This window comes from Mus musculus, chromosome 2, assembly GCF_000001635.26.
Source record: "Mus musculus strain C57BL/6J chromosome 2, GRCm38.p6 C57BL/6J".
In the NCBI taxonomy this organism is placed as follows: Eukaryota; Metazoa; Chordata; class Mammalia; order Rodentia; family Muridae; genus Mus; species Mus musculus.
This window is the reverse complement of record NC_000068.7, coordinates 102,600,767-102,621,539: the sequence shown is the minus strand read 5'-3', so window position 1 is coordinate 102,621,539 and position 20,773 is coordinate 102,600,767. Positions and strand designations below refer to the sequence as shown.

Here is a 20,773-nt window from a genome sequence, read left to right as displayed (position 1 = left end):
CTTAGACCTTCACCCTGGTGAGCACCATCTCCCATTAGACAAAGATGTATCTAGTTCCCATATGTTCAGAATAAGAGAAGTCTTTGGAATTGAAAAAAAAAGGTAGTGAGTGATTCCATTTTTAAGTTGCCCCACCTGCCCATCTCTGGATGGATTATATCAATCCCACCACATCCATTTACCCATCTATGATGGAAGACATGGCTGTTGCCTTTGCCCACCTATGATGGGACACAGCTGCTGCCCACTAGGGGTCTCCTACATTCTCTTTGCGTCAGCATCCTTGTTTCCATGGACCCTCCCAAAGTTCCCAATGGCTCATTCTGATGAGAAACTCGGGCCGCTGCTTTGAAGCTCAGGAATAAAGTGGGCCTCTCATCCTGCTCTTTCTCCCTGGTCCTTGGGACAGACCAGTGGGAAATCTTCTGAGACTCCAAAAACCCCAATGAGTTCAGATTCACCGTTTTACTTTAATTGGGGAGGACCGATTCGTTTTGTTCCAAGGAACGTCAGAGCTTGCAGTGTGAACATTGTGACTGAAAGATTTAGCCCATTTCATCGGACTTCATTAGGATGCAGGGGGAGAGCTCAGCTCTGTCAACTGGGCCAGAGGAACAAAGGCAACATGGAAATTGGAGCAGGCGATGAATCTCTCACTCTTTACTCTTTCAAAACAAGATTCGGACCATTTACTAGAAGACTTACTTTGTCCTTGTGCTCTATACAATGAAACAGGAACCCTCAGAGGAAAGAAAGGGCCTTGGTTTCTCACACGGTGGCCCGGGGATCCTGGAGGTCGCTGAGGGTTGGCAGGAGGCTAGCTGGGCCTGAAGGCTAAGGAGGGGCCATTTCCCCTAGTTAAGTTTCTGAGAAGGTCACTGGAGAGTAGGGGAAAGATTGCCATCTTGGGGAAAGATTTAAGGAAGGTGAGGCTAGGAGGATAAACACCTACAGGCTGTTCTATCAGGGGCTTTGGCATCCTCCTGACCACTGAAATGAAGTCAAACCTCATGAATCTAATCAGGAACTCTCTCCTCAGACGGATGGGTTCCTCTGAATAGGAATCCATTTCCAGTCTGACAAATACAGGTCCCGGATCTTACTTTGAAGAGCAGTTGGTCGCACTAGGGCTCATTCTGCAGACTTAATGCAACGGTGGTGAAGGCCCATTAAGGGTAAACTATTTACTTATGGCCAAGGCGATGAAACATCAGGTTGGATGGAGCCCCAACATTTCAAGCTACCCTGAGTATAAAAGAATTAACACTGATGGATTGGTTAATCACCTGGCTAAGGATCGTCTTTCTGGAAGGTGGTACCTCTCCTAGAGGCATACTTACTTTAAACCATGCTAAGGCAATAGACAGAACAATTGCCCCTTTAACGATTGTCTATACTTTTCCTTCCCAGAATCCCTGCCCCCTAACATACTCTAATGTTAAAGAGCACACAGTCTGCCTGCTTTTCTGAATCACTCACAAAGCCTAACCTTTCCTACATGATGGCTTAAATCAAACAGTATAGCTTCTTTTCTTTTTTTCTTTCCTTTCCTTTCCTTTCCTTTCCTTTCCTTTTCTCTTTTCCTTCTTTTCCTTTCTTTCTTTCTTTCTTTCTTTCTTTCTTTCTTTCTTTCTTTTTTTTTTTAATTTCTCTTCTCCATTCTCCTCCTCTGGACAGCTGCTGAGAGTTACAGCTTGACTGATCTGGAATTTTGTTTCTTTTAAACTCTAATAAAATGTCCTCTTTAAATAAATATTGGCTTTGCTTGACTTTCAAAGTTTTCCTAAATTTTAATTCTTTAATCAGCAGAAAAAAAGGAGCCCATTCCTACAACCCTAGATGATATCAGATTAGCTAAAAGCAAATCTTCTAGTGGCCTTTTGGCAATGTTTCTCAAAAATATAATTATGTTATGTTCTCTGAACAAACAGGAACCCTCAGAGAATCTGGGAATTCAGTTCACATATGAATAACAAAATAATGTAAGGATATGGAGTATAGCCGTCTTCATAATAACAAAATATGTAGAACAATATTAATACCATCTAAGGAATTAAATGAATGCATACTTTCATATTCACCATAGAATGGTCCGCAATCATTTTGTCTGGAAAAATACCTATAACGTGGACATTGACAACACATTGAAAGTTGGTAGGTGTGCTTTAGTCTCTGTTTGCTTAAAATAGGGTCTCCCCACCTTGTTACTGCTGACATTGGGGCTGCATAACAGTGTGCCTCCTGTGTCTTGAAGGATGCTCAGCAGCTCCCTCTGCCCACAGGATGCATCATCACCCAGTTTGGATCCAAGTTCCCTTCTTCCTAGGTTGCCAAATGCCATCTATGTGTGAGGATGGAGGGCAACTTCAGCCACTTGAGAATCACTGGTTTAAAGTACGATTTAGATAGAGCCAACTTATCTTTGCAGATCTTAGAAAAATTCTGAGATAGACCTCGTGTTCCTCAAAGTGGTTCCTCTGAAAACAGAGATGACTGAGGAAAAATGTTTTATTTTTATTTTATACTTCTGATACTGTTGAACTACTTAAAATGACATATATGCTGTATGTATGTATGTATGTGTATATTTGTGTATAATGGGTATGGACAGGTCAGGGGCACATGTAGAAAACAAAGGACAAAATCCAGTAGTGGTTCTTGCCTTCCATCTTTGAAGCAAGATTTCCCCATTCCCACCCCCATCCCCACCACGTACACAGACTGCATAGACCAGGCTCAGCAGCTTCCAGGAATGATTCCGTCTCTCCCTCTGACATCCCCTCAGGAGCACAGAGAATACAGAAGCACACACCAATGCATCTGGCTGTATGTGAGTTCTGGGGGTTTGAATTCAGGTCCTTGCCCCTGGGTAGCAAACACTTTACCCATAGAGCAACCTCTCAAGCCCCCATTTGACTTTTTACATCTTTGTTTCTTCCAATGTTAAGTAAAAAAAATCTATTCTTATTCCACTCCCATTCATAGACATAAAAGATGAGGAGAACGACTAATGTCAAGGACTGTGTCTGGAATGGCAGCATAGACAAACCTCATTTAGGGGAAAGGACTCGGTGTTTACCAGAGGTTTTCAATCACTTGGACTCTCTTCACACTACATGGTAAGACCTGCATCTGAGATAACACCAACTATGAGAGAAACACGTGATTCTGCCTCTTGGCTCTGTATTTGCTGGCGACTAGGTTTAAAGGCACATCCACAAAGGACAGGACTCTCATGCATGCTGGCTTTGGGGATCCTTGAAGCTGCTTTTAAAAAACAAGTTTCTGGTCCAATTTGGGTATTTTGGAGTTTGGAGATTCTCCAAATGTTTGCTTGCATTTCTCGTTAATTTTGAAAGAATTCCCTCTGGGGAGGTGGTTCCAACCCATTGACATCCTCAGAGGGAAAACACAAGTGCCACCCCCGAGGATCCTGATCTCCGCATGCACAGACTGCCATAAACAACCAGTGTCTAAGCTCTGTTCAGAAATAACAAGGTAAACTGCCATGGCTGCATTTTTTTATGTCTCCCCAACTGAGTATGTTAGAATTCACCCTGAACTTCCTATCAAGAAAAGCAGACCTGGAAATAATACAAATGTAACTTCCCATACTGATGTTAGCAAGGGACAGATGAGATGTCCACACTCAGCTCTTTACCCAGCTGCTACTATACAGTCATAGGAGAGGGGTGGAGGCTGCAGGTTCTGAACTGTATTTTGAAAACTGGAAATGGATAACTGATTCCCTTGACCATCTATCTCCCTAGTGGTGGTGGTTTGCTTGCTTGTTTTTATTTACTTGTGGCTTTGTTGTTTGCAGTGATGGGGATCCATCCCCAAACCTTGCACAACTAGGCGCGCACGTCATCACAGAGCTACATCCTAGCCTTGCCTAGTTTTTAAAGCAATTTGAGACTATTTATGAATCAAGTTATAATCCATATGCATTATGCTACAATTTTTTTACGATTCTTGTTTTTCTTTTGGTAGAATAACTTTACTGAGAAATCCAGTTTTGACTCATTAGTTACCCATGCATACTTTAGTCATAACTTCTGGAACAATTTACTTTTCTGATTTGAAACAGTTTTTTTAAAGGCTCCAGGCTTATGTGGTCATGTTTTTCTTTTTCCTAGTGTTGCCTCTATTTATCAAAATTCTAGCCAGTCATTCAGAAATGAAGCCTTCCTTTTCTTCATTTCTCCTTCTGAATCTCAGAGTTTGTTGTTGTGGAGAATCTAGACTGTATATACAAATCCTTGAGACAAGGAAGGAGCCCTTCTCCTCTCATCTGCTGTATTTAACACAGAAACCTCAAATGAGGAAGGGTCCATGAGTCTCAACATCATTTTCTAAGCCTCGTACCCAGTAACATTCAGGCTAGCTGTGCCAAAGCAGGGTTTTTAGCAGAACACAGTGGCATGCTCAGAGACCCACTGTGGAAATTGCATTTCCCCTTTGTACTGTTTGTAAGGATGCTAATAGTCACTTAGCTGAAAAACACATCAACTCTCCGGACAGCACAGGACAGGACATGCATGTGCAAGTTAGGAATGACTAGAGCAGGCACTGTTGGTTCTCTGCCCTTGAAGCCCTTCCTCCAGTTCTGATGTCCCCCACTGAATTCTGTGGCCTGTGCGATTGCAGGAAGCTGATCCTGGGTTCCTGCAACAGAACTGCATAGCTGCTCAGGAAGCTAGGCATATGTTCTGGTTTCCTTTCTGTTGCTGGGATAAAACACTCTAACCAAAAATAACCTAGGGAGGAAAACACTTATCTCTCTTGCACTTTTTGGGTCACAGTGCACCACTGAGAAAAATCAAGACAGGAACTCAAGTCAGGAACCAGAAAGCAGGGTGGTTTGTTGCTGCACACTGCATTACCTCCATGCAGGGACCTCGCTTTCAGACAAGGAAGTACATCAGAAGCCATGGGAGAAGGCTACCTGTGGGCTCATCCTTAGCTAGCTTTCCTAGTCAACCCAGGAACACCAGCCCAGAGACTGGTGCCAGGCATACTAGTCTGGGCCCTGCTACATCGATTAACAATGGAAACAATCCCCCACAGACATGCCATTAGGGCTATCTGATCTGGGTAATCCCTCAACTGAGACTCCCTTCTCGGGAGGTTCTAGGCTTTGTCAAGTTGACATTTAAGCTGAGACAGCATGTAAGAGTCAAGTCACATTTGCCCCCTTCCCTAGGGTAGCCTTGGCTACTGACTGATTGCTATGTGGCTAGAAGAGCCCAGCACCCTTGCCGGGCATTTCCTATTTCACTACCACCAAGCACTGGGCCTCGGATTTCTCTTGAAATTGCTTTTCGCTTGACTTCTTTCCGTTTCTAGGCTAGTTCTCCCAAGCCATAATAGCACCTGTGGGGAGCTCGTCCTTACAGCTTTACTTGCACACATCCCATCTCTGGATCTGTTCATCTGTTCTGTGGAGTCCTGCCTAGCACATCCTCCTCTGCTTGTCCCCAAACCTCCATTGTTGCTCTGCACCTCTCATTCTGCACCTCTCATTCTGCATGGTTTTCATTGCAGGGTGATAGCTGTAGACATCGTCACTAATTTTAGGCCTCTAATTTCTGCTAGGACACACATTATACACAGCTTGGTTACCAGACACCATAACAAATGATTTCTGGTCTTGATTGTAAAGTTCTTTGCCAATGTCATTGTCCTCAGCACCACACAGCAGGGCTGGGCCATTGTGGTGCCATGGTACACAAGACACTTCCCAAGCAAAGGACATGCCCTGCTAGATGTATGACTAAACTCAGTGGGTTCAAGTTCCTCTCTCCTCTGGCAAAACCTCAAATCTAGTATCAAAAGGGAATTATGGTTGCCTCCTTTTTTTTTTTTTTTTTTTTTGAGTTGGTTTCTACTGTTTTCCATTATTTTGGAGGGCCTCAGGTAACTGAGGACTGTTATACCTCTGCTTTTGACAGTCCACAAAAAACAAAGATCTAGTGATTGAACGGCTGAGCCAAGACATGACACAAGGACTAAAATTGTACCTCAGCAGAAAGACATGTGGTTTGCATGATGAAACCCTGGGTTTAGTCCCTAGCATCCAAACCAAGAAAGAGGCATATAAAGAAAGGTAGGAGGGAATGAATATGGCTTAGGGGACTGGGAGGGTGGCTCAGTGAGTGAACTGCTTGCTGTACAGGCACGATGTCCTGAACTTACATTTATTTAAAAGTCCTCATGACAGTACACATCTGCAGTGCCAGCACTGTGAGAAACAAGCAAGAAGATGGCCTTGCTGTCTAGTCAGACTAGTCGATCAATGAGTTCCAGATTCAGTGGAGAAAAATAAGGAAGAGAGGGATAGAAGAAAATACCCAACATCAAACTCTCCTCTATAGACACACATGCACATGCATGTGAACACACATATATACACACACACACACACACACACATACACACGCACACACACACGCCATGAACACAACAACTGCAACCCAGCTGCCCATATGATGGGCCATCTCAGACAGACCACTGAAGACACCAAGAAACCACAGTGTTGTGAGCCCCCAAATCCCTTTGTATCCCACTTAAATCCTACCAGCAAGCATACTCACGATTTTCACAGCGCTGCCCAGTGTAGCCAGCCAGGCAGGCACACTTGAAAGACCCAGTGGTGTCAAGGAGGCATGTGCCATCATGGAAACAAGGGGATGAGGAGCACGCTGAAATAGAAAGGTACCTGTCACTATTCCCAACAACAACGAGCACCTCCCCAAGCCTGGAATCTGAACCAACATGGTTTTTGCAAACTTCTTACAATGTTTTTGTTCCTTTTACTGAATTCATGCTGCTGTGATTTTAGAGTGCAAAAAATACATAGATAGCTATTAAATGCCAAATGACGTTGGTACTGTTTGGCAATTCTGATGCACCCAGAAGTGTGCTCAAGGCCTCCACCTGTGGTCTGAGGAGCATAAGGCGAACCCACAGGACCATTGCCGCAATGAAAGAAGCATCATGAAGGATCTCTCCCACAGGGATCAGTAGGTTCCTCCTCCAGGTTATACAACCAGCCAACAATGCTGGCAAAAAGAAAATCTTCAGTGGTGTAGCTGCCTGCAAATTGGCAAGGCCACTCCAGTGGTGTAGCATCACCTGAACTGACAGATGCTACCTGAGTGGCACAGCTCCTGTAAGGAAGCCCTCACCAATGTCCCTACAAGAAACCCTAATTAACTCATTGGTTCACTCAGCCAGAACCAAATGGGACTTACTTTAGACTTCCCAAGACTCCATAGGTAATGGCTTGGATTTGTTTACTGCACAGCTTCTTATTTCAGTGGCCTAATGTGCACAAAGTTCTAAGGACACACATAATATTCAGTCTTTCCAAATCTTAATGAAGCTCAGAACCTGTAGTTCACTGAGTATCTTAGGGACATTTATCTTTCTGCAAAAGCCAATGAGAAGCATTAGTGTATGTGTTAGTCATCATTCCTAATTAATTTATGCTTGTAGAAGCATTGTATCCCTTGAATCGGTTCAATGGAATAGTAGTGAGGGCCCTGGAGGAATACAGAGGTATATGGGACTCCCTATTTACAAGACCCTATTTACAAGATCAAGGCTATAGAAAGGAAAGTAGACAATGACTTTAACCTGAAGCATATGTAGTTAGTTTGTTGTGGACAAAAGAAGAGCTGCAGGGCAGTGAACAAAATGAAAAAGACATAGTTCAATGGGGAAGGAGAAAGATATCGGAGGAGAAAGAACGGGATACAGGGCCTGCAGGATAGATTTCGAAGTGTGGGTTTGGTACATGAGACCTTAGCCAGAGGGAATAACTGAAGGATAAGCAGACAGTTGGGAGTGCTTGAGGGACAAGAGGTGGTCCTGTCTGCTGTTTGCCAGTGCTCCTCAGAGATGGAAGCTGCTTCTTCAGTCACAGGGCCACAGGCTAATGAGCTACCACTTTCCACACAGGCTACCTTGACTGCCAGCTCTGGCTGCTTGCTCCAAATAACTACAAATGCTTCCCACTGTGTCTCCTCAGTCTATTCTGAGGGTGCCATTACAGAATGACAGCCTAGTCACAGGCTTACTATCCTCCACTTGAGCAGTAAAGCATCTTTCCCTGCACAGCCCCATGGGACATAGCATAAAAAGGAAGCAGACACTCAGACCATCAGGTACAACTGTACAGGGATGCTGTGAGAACCATCTTCAAGGAGGGGAAGACTCGGCAGCCAGGATGCTGGTCTTGGTGGAAGGGCACGGCTGAAGGAATGCTAACCCTAACCTCTCACCTCCTTTTCCCCTGAGACCCTCACATGAGATCTCCCTCCCAAGGCCTTCTGGGTAAGCAGGCTGCCATTTCTCCATACTCTCACTACTCTTGCTCAGTAGCTTTGAAAACTGACCTTAAAGCAGAAGCTTCCTGTGGAAATATGAGCCATCCAGGTTCACAAGAAGAGCTGAACTTATTCCCTAGAATTCAGTGTTTTGTCCAGAAGGTCAAACCCTAACTCCAGACAGAACCAGATAGGAGCAGAGAGGACAGTATTGAAGTTGTTCTTGAAGTAATCAGTAAATGATATTTGCTACTGTTTTTTAAGACTAATGTTTTTTCTGGGCCTGGAGAGATGATTTGGGGGTTCAGAGAATTGCCTGCTCTTCCAGAGGACCCAGGTTTAATTTCTAGCATCCGCATGGCAGTTCACAACTGTCTATAACTGTACTCCTAGGTGATGCCCTCTTCTGGGATCTGTGAGCACCAGGCATGAACATTGTAAAAAAGCAGGCAAACACCTATACACATAAAATAAATAAATTTTATTTTTTTAATATTTATTTATTTTAATGTATGTGAGTATACTGTCAATATCTTTAGACATACCATAGAAGGCATTGGATCCCATTTCAGATGGTTGTAAGTCACCATGTGGTTGCTGAGAATTGAACTCAGGAACTCTAGAAGAGCAGTCAATGCTCTTAACTGCTGAGCCATCTCTCCAGCTCCAAATAAATATTTTTAAATTCTTACTTTTTTACTATTCCACAATGGATATAATGTATTTTGATTATTTTTACCCCGTCAGCCTTTCCTGCCCCCTCCTAGTCTTACTGAAACCCTTCTACTTTCATGACTGGTTTTGTTTATTTTTGTGAGCCACTGAGTTTAATTAGGATTGTCTAAGTACAAGTGGGACTTATTACTAGAGGATGGGCTGTTACTTACAACTTTTGATACCTGTTTACAGACTCCTGGTTTAGGCAGTTATTGAGTATTTGAGTTATTTAGTATTTAGCTTTTTCTCCTAGAATTTCTTTACAGAATAGCTCAGTTTTTTGTTTTTTTTTTTTTAATCTCTTGGAAAAAATGAGACTTTCAAAGGCAGAAAAATCTTTCCAAAGTTGTGAAGCTTGGGTTACAAAGGTTCCACGAGTGGTTTCTTTACATGATTGTTAGAGTCCAAAGCTTTAATAAAAAATTAGGTTTCACCTTCATACCTGTGGGGCTCTAAGTATATAACACAGCCCTTCTGGGCCCCAATCACCTCCTCTGCATGAAGGAGGCATAATTCAGACTTCCAGTTTTGAATGAGCTTTGCTGAAGGGAAAAAAGAAAAGTCCTTATCGTTCCTCTTGTCTCCTCCCTGCCTAAGCTGCTTCTGCGCGTTGGGTATCCTGACTTTGAATGAAGATGAACAAGGAGACATAGAAAAGCGCTTTTATGAAGCAAGTCATCCATGACTAAATTTGTCTCTGTGCTCTTTACCTGTGATCTCCTCAAAGACAGCGTGGAAGCCATCGAAGTTCTTGGAGCCATCAGAATGGAAAAGGACATGGAGTGAAGAGCCAGTGCTCCTGATGGGAGCTGGCCTCTCGTTGCCACAGAAACGCTTGATGATAGGGCTGTCACTATTATCCCCATCGCGGACCTCCACATAGTCATATTGGCACATGTAGTCAAACTCTAGGCTCAGCATACCAAACCTGCATGGGGAAAGGATGACAGAAAGAGCGGGTGGGTCCAGGTCTATCCTGGGGGTGAGTTCAAGGTCAGGTGATGGCTTCACAAAGACACTCAATATAGAAAAAAGTGATAAAGAAAGAAGCGTGTCACAGGGGCCAAATAAACCAGATAAGAGTAGAAAATAACTCAGATGGAGGGGAAAAATGTCTACTGTCAAGTAAGGCGTCTCTGAGAGCCTGACTCCTGAGCCAAGATTCAAGTATTGCAATAGAGTCAGACTTGTGACTGTCATGAACAAGAGTGGTCTAAGGAAGGAGAATCTCTAAGTGGAGAAGTCTTGGTGGTGGTAATGAGTGTGGCAAGTATGCAGAACTGAAAGAAAGTGAAGACTACTGCAAGGCTGTGAGTGAAGGGAGAAACAGTGGGCACTAATGCCAGCCATGGGTTAGCTTTATCCTACATTCTGGGGAGCTACAGCCCTTGTAAGTCTAGTAGTTGGGTACCAGCAGATTTCAATAAGGGGGTAATAGCCAGATTTCCAATGTATAAAGATCATGGTAGCCACTCTAAAAGGATGGAAGTGGTAGTGTTGGTCAAGGTGGAAGCAAGAAGACTAGGCAGGATCCAGGACCCATCACAGAGAGAATTGGTGATGCTTGCGGTAAAACTGTGACAGTGGACACAAAGGTTTGTGGCTGGCCTGGAGATTATTTTACAGGCAGGAAGACAGACTTGCAGAGCAGTGTGGCTCCGGTAGGTGCTGTAAATGGAGTCCTGAGGATGGGTTTTGGAAGACCGTTCTAGATATACCTCCAAACGCCGTCACTGTTGCAGCTGTCCCTGGCTAGAAGGCCCATGTTTAAGTAAGTGGAAAGAGATCCTATGAGTCTGTGCTTCTCTGGGACTCCTGAATAGCTGACACATTTCTAGATCTCATATTTTATTTTAGGAGAGGTTTATTTTTGTGCCCTGAGTCTTGGAGACACCCTCAGAGGCTCTGAAACTATCATTTGTCTTGGTCCTTGAACTACTGAAATATTAACAGTCAGCATCTGCTTTGTCATCCCCACAGATCCAGTTCAGAGCCCATGAAGCAGGAAGCCTCTCACTGGCTCCTTGGACCAGATTTCCTCTAGGAAAGCCCCATCACTGAGCATTGTGCCCAAGCCCAGGTCCTCGGGTTGAGGGGATACCAGATACCAAGTATCAGGTTCTAGAAAGGATTTGGGAAGGGCTCTAGTTGGCTTCTCCCTTTCAGTTTTTGGTACCATGTCGCTCCCCTTGAAGGGCAAGAAGCCATCTGGGAAGCTAGATGGCATGAATTGGTTCACTTGGAAAATACTAAGAGCTCATAACTCACAGGACCAGGGGTTTTAGCCTCATCTTGCCTCCCTCAGCTCTGGTTAGAGAAGAACACATCCTCAGAAATCTTATGAGTGATGGAATCATACATGCCCCTGGAAGGAAAAGGAGAAGTGCTTCTAGGAGGCAAAATGATGCTGGAGGGGAGAATGGTGTCCGTGTCTCATCCCTGGTCACAGGGCCCTCCATCCCACCAGTGTCCTTATAGGCTCATATGCCTTATATCTGGGCCCAGCCCCTTACCTCAACTGGATGATAAACCCAGGTCTGGCATGAATAGTCCATTCACAGTGAGCGTTTAAGGGATAGCTCTCCAACAAGATCTGACCCTTTGAGGCTCGAAGAACCTGGCCACATCCTGAAAAGAGAAGAAAAAGATTGAGACAGAGATAATGAGGTCAAGAAATATGAAAGAAGTATGTTTTAGTCACATTTATCAAAGGACACAAAAGTCATAAAATGAAAGGACAAAAGGAAGAAGGACGTTAATAGTTCTTAATCTAGAAAATTTGAATAAGCCCTTCCGCTCGACTCGAGCCCCGGGCTTCCTTGCCAGCAGAGTCTTGCCCAACACCCGCAAGGGCCCACACGGGACTCCCCACGGGATCCTAAGACCTCTGGTGAGTGGAACACAGCGCCTGCCCCAATCCAATCGCGCGGAACCTAAGACTGCGGTACATAGGGAAGCAGGCTACCCGGGCCTGATCTGGGGCACAAGTCCCTTCCGCTCGACTCGAGCCCCGGGCTTCATTGCCAGCAGAGTCTTGCCCAACACCCGCAAGGGCCCACACGGGACTCCCCATGGGACCCTAAGACCTCTGGTGAGTGGAACACAGCGCCTGCCCCAATCCAATCGCGCGGAACCTAAGACTGCGGTACATAGGGAAGCAGGCTACCCGGGCCTGATCTGGGGCACAAGTCCCTTCCGCTCGACTCGAGCCCCGGGCTTCCATGCCAGCAGAGTCTTGCCCAACACCCGCAAGGGCCCACACGGGACTCCCTACGGGATCCTAAGACCTCTGGTGAGTGGAACACAGCGCCTGCCCCAATCCAATCGCGCAGAACTTGAGACTGCAGTACATAGGGAAGCAGGCTACCCGGGTCTGATCTGGGGCACAAATCCCTTCCGCTCGACTCGAGACTCGAGCCCCGGGCTACCTTGCCAGCAGAGTCTTGCCCAACACCCGCAAGGGCCCACACGGGACTCCCCACGGGACCCTGAGACCTCTGGTGAGTGGAACACAGCGCCTGCCCCAATCCAATCGCGCGGAACTTGAGACTGCAGTACATAGGGAAGCAGGCTACCCGGGCTTGATCTGGGGCACAAACCCCTTCCACTCCACTCGAGCCCCAGGCTACCTTGCCAGCTGAGTCGCCTGACACCCGCAAGGGCCCACACAGGATTCCACACGTGATCCTAAGACCTCTAGTGAGTGGAACACAACTTCTGCCAGGAGTCTGGTTCGAACACCAGATATCTGGGTACCTGCCTTGCAAGAAGAGAGCTTGCCTGCAGAGAATACTCTGCCCACTAAAACTAAGGAGAGTGCTACCCTCCAGGTCTGCTCATAGAGGCTAACAGAGTCACCTGAAGAACAAGCTCTTAACAGTGACAACTAAAACAGCTAGCTTCAGAGATTACCAGATGGCGAAAGGCAAACGTAAGAATCCTACTAACAGAAATCAAGACCACTCACCATCATCAGAACGCAGCACTCCCACCCCACCTAGTCCTGGGCACCCCAACACAACCGAAAATCTAGACCCAGATTTAAAAACATTTCTCATGATGATGATGGAGGACATCAAGAAGGACTTTCATAAGTCACTTAAAGAATTACAGGAGAGCACTGCTAAAGAGTTACAGGCCCTTAAAGAAAAGCAGGAAAACACAGCCAAACAGGTAGAAATCATTAAAGAAAAACAGGAAAACACATCCAAACAGGTGATGGAAATGAACAAAACCATACTAGAACTAAAAGGGGAAGTAGACACAATAAAGAAAACCCAAAGCGAGGCAACGCTGGAGATAGAAACCCTAGGAAAGAGATCTGGAACCATAGATGCGAGCATCAGCAACAGAATACAAGAAATGGAAGAGAGAATCTCAGGTGCAGAAGATTCCATAGAGAACATCGACACAACAGTCAAAGAAAATACAAAATGCAAAAGGATCCTAACTCAAAACATCCAGGTAATCCAGGACACAATGAGAAGACCAAACCTACGGATAATAGGAATTGATGAGAATGAAGATTTTCAACTTAAAGGGCCAGCTAATATCTTCAACAAAATAATAGAAGAAAACTTTCCAAACATAAAAAAAGAGATGCCCATGATCATACAAGAAGCCTACAGAACTCCAAATAGACTGGACCAGAAAAGAAATTCCTCCCGACACATAATAATCAGAACAACAAATGCACTAAATAAAGATAGAATATTAAAAGCAGTAAGGGAGAAAGGTCAAGTAACATATAAAGGAAGGCCTATCAGAATTACACCAGACTTTTCACCAGAGACTATGAAAGCCAGAAGAGCCTGGACAGATGTTATACAGACACTAAGAGAACACAAATGCCAGCCCAGGCTACTATACCCGGCCAAACTCTCAATTACCATAGATGGAGAAACCAAAGTATTCCACGACAAAACCAAATTCACACAATATCTTTCCACGAATCCAGCCCTTCAAAGGATAATAACAGAAAAGGAGCAATACAAGGACGGAAATCACGCCCTAGAACAACTAAGAAAGTAATCATTCAACAAACCAAAAAGAAGACAGCCACAAGAACAGAATGCCAACTCTAACAACAAAAATAAAAGGAAGCAACAATTACTTTTCCTTAATATCTCTTAATATCAATGGACTCAATTCCCCAATAAAAAGACATAGACTAACAGACTGGCTACACAAACAGGACCCAACATTCTGCTGCTTACAGGAAACCCATCTCAGGGAAAAAGACAGACACTACCTCAGAGTGAAAGGCTGGAAAACAATTTTCCAAGCAAATGGACTGAAGAAACAAGCTGGAGTAGCCATTTTAATATAGGATAAAATCGACTTCCAACCCAAAGTTATCAAAAAAGACAAGGAGGGACAATTCATACTCATCAAAGGTAAAATCCTCCAAGAGGAACTCTCAATTCTGAATATCTACGCACCAAATGCAAGGGCAGCCACATTCATTAGAGACACTTTAGTAAAGCTCAAAGCATACATTGCACCTCACACAATAATAGTGGGAGACTTCAACACACCACTTTCTTCAAAGGACAGATCGTGGAAACAGAAACTAAACAGGGACACAGTGAAACTAACAGAAGTTATGAAACAAATGGACCTGACAGATATCTACAGAACATTTTATCCTAAAACAAAAGGATATACCTTCTTCTCAGCACCTCACGGGACCTTCTCCAAAATTGACCATATAATTGGTCACAAAACAGGCCTCAATAGATACAAAAATATTGAAATTGTCCCATGTATCCTATCAGACCACCATGGCCTAAGACTGATCTTCAATAACAACATAAATAATGGAAAGCCAACATTCACGTGGAAACTGAATAACACTCTTCTCAATGATACCTTGGTCAAGGAAGGAATAAAGAAAGAAATTAAAGACTTTTTAGAGTTTAATGAAAATGAAGCCACAACGTACCCAAACCTATGGGACACAATGAAAGCATTTCTAAGAGGGAAACTCATAGCGCTGAGTGCCTCCAAGAAGAAACGGGAGAGAGCACATACTAGCAGCTTGACAACACATCTAAAAGCCCTAGAAAAAAAGGAAGCAAATTCACCCAAGAGGAGTAGACGGCAGGAAATAATCAAACTCAGGGGTGAAATCAACCAAGTGGAAACAAGAAGAACTATTCAAAGAATTAACCAAACGAGGAGTTGGTTCTTTGAGAAAATCAACAAGATAGATAAACCCTTAGCTAGACTCACTAAAGGGCACAGGGACAAAATCCTAATTAACAAAATCAGAAATGAAAAGGGAGACATAACAACAGATCCTGAAGAAATCCAAAACACCATCAGATCCTTCTACAAAAGGCTATACTCAACAAAACTGGAAAACCTGGATGAAATGGACAAATTTCTGGACAGATACCAGGTACCAAAGTTGAATCAGGATCAAGTTGACCATCTAAACAGTCCCATATCACCTAAAGAAATAGAAGCAGTTATTAATAGTCTCCCAACCAAAAAAAGCCCAGGACCAGATGGGTTTAGTGCAGAGTTCTATCAGACCTTCAAAGAAGATCTAATTCCAATTCTGCACAAACTATTTCACAAAATAGAAGTAGAAGGTACTCTACCCAACTCATTTTATGAAGCCACTATTACTCTGATACCTAAACTACAGAAAGATCCAACAAAGATAGAGAACTTCAGACCAATTTCTCTTATGAATATCGATGCAAAAATCCTCAATAAAATTCTCGCTAACCGAACCCAAGAACACATTAAAGCAATCATCCATCCTGACCAAGTAGGTTTTATTCCAGGGATGCAGGGATGGTTTAATATACGAAAATCCATCAATGTAATCCATTATATAAACAAACTCAAAGACAAAAACCACATGATCATCTCGTTAGATGCAGAAAAAGCATTTGACAAGATCCAACACCCATTCATGATAAAAGTTTTGGAAAGATCAGGAATTCAAGGCCCATACCTAAACATGATAAAAGCAATCTACAGCAAACCAGTAGCCAACATCAAAGTAAATGGAGAGAAGCTGGAAGCAATCCCACTAAAATCAGGGACTAGACAAGGCTGCCCACTTTCTCCCTACCTTTTCAACATAGTACTTGAAGTATTAGCCAGAGCAATTCGACAACAAAAGGAGATCAAGGGGATACAAATTGGAAAAGAGGAAGTCAAAATATCACTTTTTGCAGATGATATGATAGTATATATAAGTGACCCTAAAAATTCTACCAGAGAACTCCTAAACCTGATAAACAGCTTCGGTGAAGTAGCTGGATATAAAATAAACTCAAACAAGTCAATGGCCTTTCTCTATACAAAGAATAAACAGGCTGAGAAAGAAATTAGGGAAACAACACCCTTCTCAATAGTCACAAATAATATAAAATATCTTGGCGTGACTCTAACTAAGGAAGTGAAAGATCTGTATGATAAAAACTTCAAATCTCTGAAGAAAGAAATTAAGGAAGATCTCAGAAGATGGAAAGATCTCCCATGCTCATGGATTGGCAGGATCAACATTGTAAAAATGGCTATCTTGCCAAAAGCAATCTACAGATTCAATGCAATCCCCATCAAAATTCCAACTCAATTCTTCAACGAATTGGAAGGAGCAATTTGCAAATTTGTCTGGAATAACAAAAAACCTAGGATAGCAAAAAGTCTTCTCAAGGATAAAAGAACTTCTGGCGGAATCACCATGCCAGACCTAAAGCTTTACTACAGAGCAATTGTGATAAAAACTGCATGGTACTGGTATAGAGACAGACAAGTAGACCAATGGAATAGAATTGAAGACCCAGAAATGAACCCACACACCTATGGTTACTTGATCTTCGACAAGGGAGCTAAAACCATCCAGTGGAAGAAAGACAGCATTTTCAACAATTGGTGCTGGCACAACTGGTTGTTATCGTGTAGAAGAATGCGAATCGATCCATACTTATCTCCTTGTACTAAGGTCAAATCTAAGTGGATCAAGGAACTTCACATAAAACCAGAGACACTGAAACTTATAGAGGAGAAAGTGGGGAAAAGCCTTGAAGATATGGGCACAGGGGAAAAATTCCTGAACAGAACAGCAATGGCTTGTGCTGTAAGATCGAGAATTGACAAATGGGACCTAATGAAACTCCAAAGTTTCTGCAAGGCAAAAGACACCGTCAATAAGACAAAAAGACCACCAACAGATTGGGAAAGGATCTTTACCTATCCTAAATCAGATAGGGGACTAATATCCAACATATATAAAGAACTCAAGAAGGTGGACTTCAGAAAATCAAATAACCCCATTAAAAAATGGGGCTCAGAACTGAACAAAGAATTCTCACCTGAGGAATACCGAATGGCAGAGAAGCACTTGAAAAAATGTTCAACATCCTTAATCATCAGGGAAATGCAAATCAAAACAACCCTGAGATTCCACCTCACACCAGTCAGAATGGCTAAGATCAAAAATTCAGGTGACAGCAGATGCTGGCGTGGATGTGGAGAAAGAGGAACACTCCTCCATTGTTGGTGGGAGTGCAGGCTTGTACAACCACTCTGGAAATCAGTCTGGCGGTTCCTCAGAAAACTGGACATAGTACTACCGGAGGATCCAGCAATACCTCTCCTGGGCATATATCCAGAAGATGCCCCAACAGATAAGAAGGACACATGCTCCACTATGTTCATAGCAGCCTTATTTATAATAGCCAGAAGCTGGAAAGAACCTAGATGCCCCTCAACAGAGGAATGGATACAGAAAATGTGGTACATCTACACAATGGAGTACTACTCAGCTATTAAAAAGAATGAATTTATGAAGTTCCTAGCCAAATGGATGGACCTGGAGGGCATCATCCTGAGTGAGGTAACACATTCACAAAGAAACTCACACAATATGTATTCACTGATAAGTGGATATTAGCCCCAAACCTAGGATACCCAAGATATAAGATATAATTTGTTAAACACATGAAACTCAAGAAGAATGAAGACTGAAGTGTGGACACTATGCCCCTCCTTAGATTTGGGAACAAAACACCCATGGAAGGAGTTACAGAGCCAAAGTTTGGAGCTGAGATGAAAGGATGGACCATGTAGAGACTGCCATATCCAGGGATCCACCCCATAATCAGCATCCAAACGCTGACACCATTGCATACACTAGCAAGATTTTATTGAAAGGACCCAGATGTAGCTGTCTCTTGTGAGACTATGCCGGGGCCTAGCAAACACAGAAGTGGATGCTCACAGTCAGCTAATGGATGGATCATAGGGCTCCCAATGGAGGAGCTAGAGAAAGTAGCCAAGGAGCTAAAGGGATCTGCAACCCTATAGGTGGAACAACATTATGAACTAACCAGTACCCCGGAGCTCTTGACTCTAGCTGCATATATATCAAAAGATGGCCTAGTCGGCCATCACTGGAAAGAGAGGCCCATTGGACTTGCAAACTTTATATGCCCCAGTACAGGGGAACACCAGGGCCAAAAAGGGGGAGTGGGTAGGCAGGGGAGTGGGGGTGGGTGGATATGGGGGACGTTTGGTATAGCATTGGAAATGTAAATGAGTTAAATACCTAATAAAAAATGGAAAAAAAAAAGAAACCATTACCAGCAGCAAAAAAAAAAAAAAAAAAAAAAAAAGAAAAAAAAAAGAAAATTTGAATAATTTAATCCATTTATTCCATTCAACCCTGTGGGATTGGGCACTACAATCCCAGTTTCCCAGTCTTACCACTAAGACTAAGGCTGAGCTACATCTAATGTAAAGTTCACAACATCCGATCTGCTGCCTCTCCATATGACTCCACTCATCCTCCCACACTTCCTGTAGAAGACACAGACTCTCCTGCATCACTTTGTCCCCTTCCCACCTGGTTAGACAATGTATGTGTTTACACGTTCTGTAACCAGTTGTGGATATGTTCTATGGCAAACTATGTAATAAATTCCCCCTTAATGCTCAACACTAGAAAAGACAAACCATCTTCTACCAAGTGAGCCAGATTAATGATTTTCACTTTTTCTTACCCCCAAGTCCTCTTGTTCAAGCTCACATTAGGTTTCCCACCCAAAAATCAAACTGTGGATAAAAAGCAAGTTCCTGGCTAAAGCAGAAGCAAAAGTCAAAGGCATCCCACTTCCTGCTTCCCTGGTCCCCTAAACTTCTTCAAAAGGCAGCACTAAAGTTAAGGTTTGCGAGTCCCTAACAGAGAAGTTCTTTGAGTTCCATGTTAAATGTAGTGTTAAGATATACCATGTTTTTGAAAGATGATTTGTGATAAATATTTTCAGTTGATTTTATAGAAAAAATCATATGAATAATATAAATAAATAGTTTTCTTTCTCTGATCTTGGTAAATTGTGACTCAATGAGCTAAATGGAGCCTATTCCCTGTTGCTATAAATGAAGTCTCATTGGGCTGGGTGTGGGGGTGCACACCTGTAATCCCAGTACCCATGGAGGCTGACGCAGGAAGAATTCACATTTAAGGATAGCCCAAGTTAGAAAGCAAAACATTAGTAAAAGACAACAACAAAGTTTTCTTGCCCACAACCTGCCCACTTACTGGTATACTGATGAAGTTAGACTGTAGAACGGAGCGGGGGGCAGGGGGACAGGCATTTTCAGGGATAGATGGAGAGGGGCTTTTTGAATAAGTGGTAGCTGAGGCTAATTGGGAGAGGAAGGGAAATTATGATTCTCAGGCAAATTCACAATAGTAGCAGAGTTGAGAAGTTATGAAATATAGTTGGATCTCAACAATTGAAAATACTTAGTATCTAGACCATCATAGGGGAACGTTATCTACACCATTTCTATACAGAAGTCAAGGTATCATAAACTCTAGACATACAGTAGCTCCACTCCAGAGCCAATCCTCTGAAAAGTTAATCCCAAAACTATTAAGAAAAATGGTGACGTCAGTAGGTACTCATCCAATGGTCATGAAATATGGATGCAGTCTTAAGGAAAGAACCTAAATCCTACTTCTGACAAGGTTGAGGCCAAGGCTTTTTTTTTTTTTTTTGTATGACTAGAATGTCTAGTTTTTCTCTTTACTGAGAGGTGTAGCACTACCTTGCTCTACCATGAAAAGTGGTGGATTCCTGTGAAGGCCCAGTCTCCTCCACGCTGTCCTGCATACATCCTTAACAAACAAGCATTCTATGCCCACATAGCTGCCAGACCTGTCCTTATTATCTTAAATGAATAATTACAAAAAGAACCCAAAAACAACAACAACAACAACAAAAAACTCAGATGGTTTCACTCCTGATTTATTTAAGTGCACCAAGAGTTATCCCCTGTGTGAGCATCTTCCCATGTATTGTATAGCATTGAAAGGTCCCATCTGGGAAGAAGAGGAGGATAATAAGACTAATGAAGAAAATGATGCATGTACGATGCAAGAAGTTAATGAAACTTGCAAGGCTGAGGATGCTCCAGAAGTTTACAAGCCCCCTCCCCAGTGTTATAAAAGTACTAAAAATTGCTGGGCAGAGAAGACTCTCTGATTGGTAAAGCTACCTATAATTTGTGCAGCACATGGTTGGCTGTTTGAGGAACTTTAATTATTTTATATTTAATTTTAATTTTATTTTTATGATGCAGCTGTCTTTGTCATCCACGCTCCTATAAATAATTCCACATATGCGCTCCTCCTGTAAGTAACCCAAGCACACTCGCTGACCCATCCATGCCCTCTCTGGAGTGGACAGACATTT

At 43.1% G+C, this 20,773-nt stretch overlaps 1 protein-coding gene across 2 annotated transcripts in view; it reads right to left on the bottom strand.

The window, feature by feature from the left end:
* The window catches only part of Pamr1 (peptidase domain containing associated with muscle regeneration 1), a 93,103-nt gene that overhangs the window by 21,502 nt on the left and 50,828 nt on the right, over window positions 1-20,773 (bottom strand). For both annotated transcript variants that reach the window (XR_001781792.2, NM_173749.4), the window contains exons 4-6: window positions 11,564-11,678; window positions 9,761-9,978; window positions 6,597-6,704 (exon numbers count right to left, since the gene is read on the bottom strand). Coding sequence is in view for 1 of the 2 variants with exons in the window: in NM_173749.4 (NP_776110.3) it covers window positions 6,597-6,704; window positions 9,761-9,978; window positions 11,564-11,678 (441 nt within the window). In the remaining variant the exon portion in view is untranslated. The remainder of the gene's footprint in view (window positions 1-6,596; window positions 6,705-9,760; window positions 9,979-11,563; window positions 11,679-20,773) is intronic.